General features: G+C 33.4%; 1 protein-coding gene and 1 long non-coding RNA gene across 3 annotated transcripts in view; one reads left to right on the forward strand and one right to left on the reverse strand.

The window, feature by feature from the left end:
- LOC111779276 overlaps positions 1–11,626 on the reverse strand; it is a 26,822-nt gene continuing 15,196 nt past the window's right edge. Inside the window, exons 4-5 of one of the 2 annotated variants that reach the window (XR_002812669.1) lie at positions 3,745–3,816; positions 1–389 (exon numbers count right to left, since the gene is read on the reverse strand). This is a non-coding gene — a long non-coding RNA (uncharacterized LOC111779276). Of the gene's footprint in view, positions 390–3,744; positions 3,817–11,626 lie in introns of those variants that run through there. The other variant, XR_002812668.1, reaches the window with a different exon arrangement.
- LOC111779275 lies at positions 3,070–4,091 on the forward strand. The gene is made up of 2 exons (XM_023659393.1): positions 3,070–3,485; positions 3,606–4,091. The coding sequence occupies exons 1-2, from the start codon at positions 3,226–3,228 to the stop codon at positions 3,793–3,795; spliced, it is 450 nt and encodes a 149-aa protein (XP_023515161.1). The 5' UTR covers positions 3,070–3,225; the 3' UTR covers positions 3,796–4,091.

An 11,626-nucleotide genomic window follows, 5' to 3' on the forward strand; every position in this document is an offset into this window, starting at 1 on the left:
GAGATTCCCTTCTTTCATCCATCATATTCATCATCTTTAAATTTATAGGTATTCATTTGAGACTTGAAACTGACAGATCAGAGAGAGATGGAGAAAAAAAAAAAAAAAAGTCTGCTCAGTAGTGTTCTTCATTGTTCATATGCACATAACAAAGCTGAGAGCTTTCACTTGTTTTAGATCAGCTTCTTAGTTTTAGGCAGCAGTTTCTTCCCTCAATTCAGCCACATATATCTCTTCAATGCATTTCTCTGGAATCCCAGATTCCACTCGTGTTCTTTCATCTAAAATGCCTCGTGTTCACCTGCCTTAATATCGTCTTGGCCCCTTGTTTCCATGGTTGTCACCACCATCGACACAGTTGCTTGGATGCAACCGAAGAGCTCAGTAGCCTGCTATTACACTGCTAAATTAGACGAGAACATGAAACAAAACCTACCTTATAATAAAGCCATATCTCAGGAAGAAGAATGCAGGTTTTCTAGACCTGGGTTTGAATGGAAAGTTGAAGTGTTAGAAGGATTGTGCATTTTTTTAGTTTGAATAAGTTATTGTGAAGGCTGAGAATACTAAGACCTTTCTAAAAGGGACTTTTACTTTACTTTGAAGGAGTGTGCATATCAATATGCTTATAACTTAACTTAGAGGGACTCCTATTTTTTTTAAAATTGAATAAAATTAAAGCCGTTTCGATTCATTAATAAATAAATCGATTGTATAGGGTTTTAAGAACTAATTGTAATGATTAAAAAAGAAAGCATAATGTGTTCATACTCTCATAAATATATCATCTTTATTTATTTTCTATTTAGGTGAATTGTAAGTGCAAGAAAATGTGCCAATTCTCTCATCCAATCTCTATTGAGAAGAATCAAATGCAACAAAACAACACTTCAAAAAACTTAAAAGATTCTAAAGTAATTTCTATGCTCTGATTGAAATAATGTATAGCAAGTGGTTAAGAGTTTGTTTGGTTCTAACTTTTGGAGCATTAATTTGAAAAAAATATATTTTTTTTAATAAAATTTGAAGTGCTTGGTAACTCCTCTCAATAATTTTTTTTTTTTTTTGAACTCTAAAAAATATTTTTAAAATTTTAAAATAATTTTGAATTTTAAAAAAAGAATATATATCTAAAAAACACTTTTAACAATGGATTAGATAGTAATGGTTAGAAATTTGTTTAAGAAATACTTTTAGAACTTTAAACAAATAAAAGTTTCATTAATATATTTAACTCTTTTTAAACACTAATAAAAAAAAATCTTATATCCATATATACTTCTGAATATTTTTTTAAACAAGTTTGAAGCTTTTTAAATTTTTAAAAAAGTTTAAAGATATTTTTAATTTTTTTAATTTAAAGATATTAAAGAAAATTTTGAAAATTAAAGGGTGTTTTTAATTAATTAATTTATTATTATTATTATTATTATTATTATTATTGGTAAAGTTAAAGATATTTTTTAAATTATTTTGAAAGTTCAAAAATATTTTTTGTTACATAATATTATTAGTTTCCCTCCCAAAGAAATAAATTAAAAAAAAAGGTACTTTTGAATTTTTTTAGTTAAGATATTTTTTTGTTTTAACTTTTTGAAAGTTTATATTTTTTAAATTATTTTGAAAGTTTAAGAGTATTATTAAAAGGTTCGAAAATTTATGGATATTTTTTTTTAAAAAAAGGGTAAAGTTCAAAAATATTATTATCAATTTAGTCTAAAAAAATAATTTTTTTTGTAGTGAAACACTAAAAATCAAAATTTTTGAAAAAATGTTTTTAGATGTTGCAAGCCCTTCTCAAATTTTCACGATATATAAAAAATGACTAAAATGCCCTTCACTTTCACATTCACTCCATTTTTCTTATTTTTAGTTTTTCAATTATTTCAAAAAAAAAAAAAAAAAAAAAAAATATTCACTTCAATTATTTTCTCACCCTCAAAAATTATATAAAGAATTTTAAAAAGAAGCAAACCAAAGTTTTAGAATATTTAAATTTTAAGAAAAAAAAAAAAAAAAAAACCTTAGGTTTACCAAACATAACAAAGCAAATTAGAGATGTTTAATGATTAAAATTGAAAAGGAAAGCATTGGCAACTATATTACCTTAAAAGGAATAAATTAAAGATTTTTCAATGATTAATTAACACCTCTACCTACCATTGTTTATTTAGTAATTCATTAGTTTTGTTTTGAATTCAATAAAGGTGGGCAGTACAAAGTTGAAAAACATATACACTTCTTTTCAATTCAATAATAGAGGGAATTTTTTATTGCGGACGAGAACAAACGTGTTTTATTTGTTGAATTATATTTGAATCGATTCGAAAAAAAGATGTCTCGAGTACTTGAGTACCTATAATTATAAGAATTGACTTTATCTCAAACTATTTATAAAGTTTTGTCCTCCGTATAATACATAAGAATCTGTCTAAACATGTGAGTGTTAGATGAACACTACTTTCCACAATGGTATGATATTGTCCACTTTAAACATAGGCTCTCATGGCTTTGCTTTGGGTTTCCCCAAAAAGGTCTATACCAATAGATTCCTTAATCACAAACCCATGATCATTCCCTAAATTAAACGATGTGGAACTTTCATATCCAATAAAATATGTGAGATCCCACATTGATGGAAGAGAAAAACGAAGCATTCCTTATAGGAGAGTTTAGGGCTTAGGGTTTAGGGTTTAACTTGTTACAAATAGTATCAGAGCCAGACACCAAGCAGTGTGTCATCAAGGACATTGAGCTCCTAAAGAAGTGGATTTTGAGATACCACATCGATTGAAGAAGAGGGAAACAAAATATTCTTTTTAAGGATGTGGAAATCTCTCCCTAACCGACAGAAACATGAAATGTAATTTGGTAGGCAATCACCGTCCATAATGGAAAGCATGTCCAGGCCAGGTGTTAGCTCTATTTCCATAGCATAAAAGAATAAACTATTTTTTAACCATCCCCTCCTCATTTTCCACGTTTTCATTTTACAACAAAGCCCACAGCTTTTGTTCTGTTCTGTACCAAAAAAAAACATGATGGTGGAAACCAGATGTCGGGTAGTGAAACCACGTCGTTTTATATTTCTTATTGTTTTCTGCATCACTCTGTCCCCTTTACTCTCCTTTTCTTTTCTGTGGGTATTCATATTCTTCTATATATCCGCCATATCCAAATCCTTCACATCCTCACACCATCTTCCCCTGATTCCACCCTTTACAAATGCTTCCCAAATTGGGGAGACCCTTTAGAATGAAGGAGAGAAATGGTAAGCTAAGAGAAACTGACAATAATCCCAGAAATTCGAAGGCTGTTGGGTTAGGAATCCTTGTTCATCGCTCACCACAACCAAATCTCCTGCTTAAACACTCCACAAAACTTGCTTCTTCCACTCAAATCATTTCCAACAATTCATGTTTTCTCAAAACATGTCTTCTTTGCCACAAGAATCTGGACCCCCACGAAGATATTTACATGTACAGGTACTCAATTTGTGATCTAAATACCTTAGTTTTTGCTAATTTCTTTAGATTTTTCCTAGGAAATATGTCATTTCTTTATACTGGTTCAGTTTTTTTATGGGTATTTGGTGGTGTTCATAGGGGCGATCAAGGTTATTGCAGCATAAAGTGTAGAAACCAGCAGATTGAAAATGATGAAAGGAGAGAATTAGAAGATTCCACCAGGAAAATACTTGAATCTTTCAGACAATGCCATAAAAATGAACCAATTGAAACTCACCTTCTCTTAGAAGATCTCCAGCGCCAACATAACCGCCTTCCTGTTTCATAGTCTTATTGTCTCTTCCACCTGCTTCATGTTTCAGAAAATGTAAATTAAAATGGACATTAGCATTTAGCAATAAAAGAAAACAAGAGAAGTTGGATCTTTGTTGTCTTTGTATTCATTGCCAGATCGATGCTGTATCAGAAAAGGAAAAGGGTGTAAGATTTGAAGCTCTTTTAGATAATTTAATTTTTGGTTGTGATGAACTGATGATTATGTAAGGCTGAAAAAACATATGAAAGAGATAAGCTGTGAAGGGTTGCTACAATAGCTGAGCTAAATGAAGTCAAATGTTTATGAATGCATGAACTGGTGAATTTGATCTTAACATATGCTTAAAACTTATTGCATGGTTCAGTAACATGGTCTGGATTTCGACTGGATTACCTTGGACAATTTCATCTGGTTTATTTGTTTGTGGGTCATCGTTTTCTAGTGCAATAGATGTGGGATACGTTTATCTTTAAAAGAGAGGAGAGGAGTACCGGAGTATAGTGTAACCACTTAAGCCCATCGCTAGTAGATATTGTCTTCTTTGAGTTTTCTATTCAAGGTTTTTAAAACGCGTCTGCTATGAAGAAGTTTTCACACCCTCGTAAAGAATGTTTCGTTCCCCTCTCCAACCAATGTGGGATCTCACAATCCACCCCTTTAGGAGCCCAGTGTTCTTGTTGGCACTCGTTCCTCTTTCTAATTGATGTGGGATCTCACAATCCATCTCCCTTCGGGGCTTAGCGTCCTCCTTGGCACTCATTTCTCTCTCCAATCGATGTGAAATCTCACAATCCACCCCCTTGGGGCCTAATGTCCTTCCTGGCACACCGCACGGTATTCACTCTCCTTCGGAGCTCAATGTCCTCTCTGGTACACTGCCTGGTGTCCATTTACAATAGCCAAACTCACCACTAACAGATATTGTCCTTTTTGGGCTTTTTCTTTCAAGCTTTCCTCAAAGTTTTTAAAACGGGTATGCTAGGGAGAGGTTTCTACACTCTTATAAACAACGATTCCCCTCTTCAACCGACGTGTACCTTCCATTATTGCTGGCTGAGTTACAGCTCATGTTGATAATATCATCAAAAGAAGCCTGTGTACTTATGTGCGTATGTAAATATATTGTCTGGTCGAGTAACCAATGGCATAGAAGTGTACCTTAGCCTGCAACTTTTCTGCGAGATCTAAATGTGACAGACCAACCACCTCTTGCCAAGTGTTCCATACATATGCACTAATTTGTAGAATCTTGGCGCATGTGAATCAGTCCATGTATGGTCACATTAGCTATGAATGGTATAAATTGAGATGGGATTTGAAGAAAAAAGAAGTTTCTGATACTGGCTCTTTGAAACAGGGCAAAAGAAGATGCATTCAGCTAAGTCCCAAGAGGAACCACCGCCTCCTCCTGTTTCTGCACCTTGAAAGAGAGCAAACCAAGATGCTTATGCACTATTTTATTCAAGCAATTTACTGAAATAACAAACACCAAATAAAAATACTTGCTAGATATACTTGTATTGCTATCCCCTGTTGGAGTGTTCCTGAAGATAGTAAGAGGATTATCCAAAGGATCATTAGAGATATCCATTCCCACAATTTCATGAACAAATATTGTTCAGAGGTGCAGCATTTTGTATGACAATGGAGATTATGTTAGGATCGCACAACATCACACACACTCGATCTAGATCAACATAAAGAACAAGAGAGAAATACACAGAGGAATATTGGCTAAAAGGTTTATATCGATGAATTCATGTATGTACAGATAGAATATAAAGAATAGAGAGTACATCTTCAAAGTATTGTTTAATGGATATATATAGTTTCAATTTACTATAGGTTTAACAAATATAACCACCTCTTATATATAAATATCTACCATATATATCTCTACGATTACGTATAAATTGAGGTGATAAAGATTTTGAAGCATGGGATAGTTCATCTATTCGACCTGAAAATTTAGATTGATTTCTACTTAATTTTATGGCTGCAGCATTTGTCTAATCTTCTTGAACCCAAAGTTGTGCCAAAATACTTGTTTCCTTCACAGCCTGTACAGGGAGGTAAGCCGGTTTCTCTCAGTTTGAATCATGGATTTAGAGTGTCCTGGACACTAGTTGGACTATTCCAGAATGGATGCTGCTGATCAGGTGGTTTCAAGAGGTGGGTTTCGTGTTGGAAATGGCATTAACTCAATGATGTGCAAGCCATACATGACCAATAAAATGTCCGCTTTCCGTTAGAAATCACAAACCTCCACAATAGTATGATATTGTCCACTTTGAGTATAAGCTCTCGTGGCTTTACTTTTAGTTTTCCCAAAAGGCCTCGTACCAATGGAGATGTATTCCTTACTTATAAACCCATGATCATTTTCTTAATTAGTTGATGTGGGACTCCTCTCCCAACAATCCTCCTCTCGAACAAAGTACATCATAGAGCCTCCCTTGAGGCCTATGGAGCCCTCAAATCGCCTACCCTCAATTGAGACTCGACTCCTTCTTTAGAGCCATCGAACAAAGTACACCCTTTGCTCGACGCTTGAGTCACTTTTGACTACACCTTCGAGGCTCACAACTTCTTTGAAGGGCATGACTCTGATACCATGTTAGGAATCACGAACCTCTATGATGGTATGATATTGTCCATTTTGAACATAAGCTCTCATGGCTTTACTTTTGGTTCTCCTAAAATGCCTCATACCAATAGAGATGTATTCCTTACTTATAAGCCCAACAATCCTCGACACTTTCATGTCTAACAACACAATCCTTCTCCTGATGATCATTTGGTTTGGTGCAACTGTTTATTCTGGAATATCTAGAATGTTGTATATGCATAAACAAATAATGGGAATGTTGTTTCTTGATGCTCATAAGAAGAGTAAGAGATAGCTCAGGTGATAGAAAATGACAACTAGTTCTCCTGCAGGGTGCTGGAAACACGCTTAAAAGGCATTACGAGACTTATCTTCTGGCACATGAAAATGTTAGTGAATGTTGCCTGTTTTGACACAGGTTTGTACACTCCCATTCCATTCTCTTCTGAAATATTTACTTTTTTCCATTTTTGAAGCGACAAATATCTCCTTGGTTGATGGCTAACTTAGATTTTATATAGAAGCTGATGAATTGGACGATCCACTTGAACTTACTACATTTAAGCTCACAAGGAAAATAAACCAAAAAAATTGATCAAATAACAGAATTATAGAACATATGACTCATAAATTAACACCATAAATATAGATGTCCCACACACAAGAGGCAAGAACAACAAGAACAGAAAGAGCAAGCTTGATCTTAGCAAACAATAGGTCCACTGCTTAAATGATACTGCTGTAGCCTTCATGGATGCATTAAATGCATCGCTCTTTTTAGACAAACCTCAATTAATTTGTAAACTAAAATGCATTACTCTTTAAGAATGGAAAGTTCTTTCAGTTGAATTCAATTGAATAAATCTAAAAGATTAGGGGACAATAATTCTGGAAGCGTCGAGCTAAAACGTTCCTTTCATTTCACAGGGGATAAGAGTGGTGAAACAAAAGGAAAAAGGGCTTTGAAATGCACACCTCAAAGAGTCAAGAGGCCCCATTCTTTAACACTTTCTTACCAAGTCTAATTATGACAACCCCAATAATTGCATGCTAAACTGGACTGGTTGCCCTTTCTTTTTCCATTTCCCCCCTAAGCAATATGATTTTAATTTAATAGTTGGGGAAAATACTATTTAAGTCGGGGCTGTCAATGAACTTCTATTTTATTTTTTGAACTACTTTCCAGCTATCAACTTTTTGTGGAAAAAAAAAGGGCAAATGTGTAGTAATGTAGTCATAACTTCGCTAAATCATGGGTTTATAGGTAAGGAATACTATTTTCATTGGTATGAGGCCTTTTAGGAAAACCAAAAGCAAAACTATGAGAGCTTATGCTCAAAGTGGACAATATCATACTACTGTGGAGGTCGTGATTCCTAACATGGTATTAGAGGCATGTCCTTAACTTAACCATGTTAATAGAATCCTCAAATGTCAAGCAAAGAAGTTGTAAGTTTCGAACGTGTAATAAAAAACGACTCAAGCGTCAAATAAAAAGTGTATTTTGTTCGAGAGCTCCAAAAAAAGAGTCAAACTTCGATTAAGGGGAGATTGTTCGAACGCTCCATAGATTTCAAGAAAGGCTCTATGGTGCATTTTGTTCGAGGGAAGGATTGTTAAAGAATGTTGGAAAAAAGAGTCTCATGTTGATTAACTGAGAGAAAGATCCTGAGTTTATAAGTAAAGAATACTATCTTCATTGGTACGAGTTCTTTTGGAGAAACCAGAAGCAAAATCACGATAGCTTAACACTAAAATTACCCTTTCATCAAAATTGAACTACAGAGAAAGTGTATTGGTCAAATGAAAGCATTAAGGCAAGACAGGTTAGGGACGTGGTGGGAAAATCTAAAAAAAGGTGATGCTTTAATGAAATTTACTTTGGTGGTTTGAAATTTCTTTGAATCACCGACGGATGTTGAGGATTGGATTGTCCACCTCAAACCAGTGGCCTTGTCTGTCTGGCTTTATTGGTGTGTTGTTGACCTCTTCCTCTGACTTAATGCTTTACCAAATTTTTACTTGCTAAATGCTAATTTAACCTTTATTTATTACTATAAAGTGAATGCTATCACTGCCGCTGCTCCCTTTGTCCTTTCTCTCTACTGAAAGGGAATTACTTGTTTCAAATATGAACAGAAGAGAGCCTTTCATGGTCCTGCTTCAAGCAAAACTCAGAGAAAGAGTGAAAAAAGAGAGAGTTTAAGTGTGAGATTCTATGTCGGTTAGGTTGTAGAACGAATCATTCTTTATAAGGGTGTGAAAATCTTTTCCTAGTAGACGCGTTTTAAAAATCTTGAGAATAATATATACTAGCGGTGGACTTGGACCGTTACAAATGGTATAAGAGCTAGACACCAGATGATGTGTCAACAAAGAAGCTGAGCCCGAAGGAGGTTAGATACGAGACGGTGTGCCAGCAAGAACACTGCATCTCAAAGAGGAGTGGATTAGGAGTCCCACATTGATCGGAGAGAACGAGTGCCAGTAAAGACGCTGAATTTTGAAGGTGGTAGATTGTGAGATCCCACGTCGGTTGAGGAAGAGAACGAAACATTCTTTACAAGAATGTAGAAACTTATCCCTAATAGACACAGAAACAAAACTCAAATAACTCAAATAGGATTTAGAGTTAGGTGAGAGTTCCCACCACCAATTTCAGAGGGGTTGAATTGAGATGCTCAAATATTGGAAGCGGAGGAGGGAGGAGAGACATCATAAGCAGAGATTCAAAGAAGAATGATGGCTCTGGGATGGGTCCAGTTTTGGTTTCTGATGACAATATGGCCCACACCTTCATTACAATGAACCACACTGTCCTTCCTTCCATGCGCAATTTTTCACCTTACGTTGGGCTCCACCTCACACACAATCTAACCAAATTATACAGCAGCTTTCAATCCAAGTACTGTTCATCTCATAATTTTACACACAAAACAAAATTTGACTAACAACAAATATTTCTTGCCCCCACTATAAATCAAATCAGCTTCCATTCTAAATGATTTATATTCATATAATACTATAAATATTATCAATCCCATTCAGAAATGTTATTCCATCAGACCAGATCGTAACAGTACTAGATATTCAAGTTATGTTTTGATTGAATAGATGAGTTAGGTATTTTATAATAATATAACATAGTTCAATTAGTTAAGAGGTATGTCATTGATCATAAATGTCTCGACCTACTTGGTGAACTCGAAAACAATATTAATAATACATATTCTATAGTTGTTGTGATAAATATATCTATTTAAATATGAAGGCTTTGAAGTCTTTCCTCCCCTCATTGAATGCGTCCAATCAAATTCACTAGCGAGATACATCTAAAGAGGGTTGCTGAAGATTAACAGCCTTTCATACTAAAACCTAAGTTTGATTCTAAATAATACATTGGAATATGTTAAGGACCACGAACCTCCACAATAGTATGAGATTATCCGCTTTGAGCATAAACTCTAGTGGCTTTTTTTTTTCTCTCAAAAAGCCTTATACCAATGGAGATGTGTTCCTTACTTATAAACCCTTGATCAATCTCTTTATTAGCCGATGTAGGACTCCTCTTCCAACAATCTATTAGGAAACACGACCTTTCACAATGATATGATATTGTCCACTTTGAGCATAAATTCTCATGGTTGTGCTTTGGGCTTCCCCAAAAGGCCTCATGCCATTGGAGACGTATTTCTTACTTATAATCCCATGATCATTCCCTAAATTAGTTCTTATTGGATTGAGTGCACTATTTTTCATCATGTGCAAGATTTAGGTGACCTGGTTGCCTCTCAGACATCAATTGATATCTAAAGATGAAATTATCATGTTCAAATCATACAAGGACTTACCTATTGAAGAGGGTTGGTGGGGTGGTTAAGGAGGAGAATTAATGCAAATGCATTATCGCTTGAAGGGTTGGATTTCTGGAGGTTCGAAGGAACTTAGTATGAACAAAGTAGAGTCTGGATGTACCTCCAAATGTGTGGTCCTAAGTGATACACAAAAATAATTAAACTTTCGCCTATTTATGGCCATGTGGCCTCAAAATAATAGATCTTTAATGGAGGACTCTGAACTAAAATCTTTAACTCTTCAACTGTAATCATCATAATCACACTTCCTCAACTAATTCACTTATTGAAGACAAATTAATTAGGGTTTTAATAAGATATTTAATATTACGCACATGTTGGTTATCTCGGACAGCTAAAGATTTGTGGGGCAGCCTTCATTCTTGTGTCCATTAACATTGAATTTCCTTCACAACTTCTCTCTGGTCTTATCCAACCAATTCGTTTCTCCAATATGTATTTTATACTTCAACACCATCCAACTATTAATAGTCTATGGATCAACTAGTTAAAATCTAAAATAAATTTTGAAAACCTAAAGAAAAAATAGTATTTAAAAATATTTTTTTATTTTTTGGAATTCAAAGAGAGAAAAACTATAATAAAAGAAAAAAAAAAACTGAAGAAACAAGAATCATATATTTTAATTTGGTCTCTTTTATTTAAAAATTTTCAATTTGATCCTCTATGTTCTAAAATTTTCAAATATTATTCTAACATTTTTCAACACAAAATTTACATTACTTTTAAATAAATGAGTCCACCGAAATTTTAAAAAAATAAAAATAAAAATAAAAATAAAACTTTTTTTTTATCAAGAATAAAATATATTTTTAGTCATTTGCACTTCATTTTATTTTAATCAATCCTATTTTCAAATATCCAAATTTTCAAACACACTATGAACATATTCTTAAAATTTGTAGAGAAAAAATTAATACTAATTTTTTGAATAAAAAAACAGTTAACAATAAACTCATAGTAGATAGGAATTTTAAGTTTTATTGAAAATAAAGAGACTAAATTTGAATTTTAGAATGGTAAGAACTAAAATAGAATTAACCTACAAAATCTATTTAAACCAAGCTGGTTAGAAACATTTAACAGAGGAATTAGAAACTATTTTTAACCCTTCTAATATTTCTCTAAATTTCTATTAACTAAATCTCACTCCATTACCATTTACTTTCAATATTAATCATCAACCAAAGTATAATGGAAAATTGACATTGTTTATTTTAAACTTGTTTAATGATTAGTTTTATTTAACTTTGAAAAAAAAGCTTTTTAAACTTTAAACAATTTTGAAAACCCAAAAAATATTATTGAAGGTTATATGATATTTTTAAAATTCAAATAGACTTTAAAACATTGTCTTTGA

The sequence above is a fragment of the Cucurbita pepo genome, chromosome LG17 (genome assembly GCF_002806865.2).
Source record: "Cucurbita pepo subsp. pepo cultivar mu-cu-16 chromosome LG17, ASM280686v2, whole genome shotgun sequence".
Classification (NCBI taxonomy): domain Eukaryota; kingdom Viridiplantae; phylum Streptophyta; class Magnoliopsida; order Cucurbitales; family Cucurbitaceae; genus Cucurbita; species Cucurbita pepo.

Coding starts and splice junctions, on each gene's coding strand:
- LOC111779275 (XM_023659393.1), top strand. CDS start 3,226: ATGCTTCCCAAATTGGGGAGACCCTTTAGAATGAAGGAGAGAAATGGT. Junction 3,486..3,605: donor GAAGATATTTACATGTACAG/GTACTCAATTTG, acceptor TGGTGTTCATAG/GGGCGATCAAGGTTATTGCA.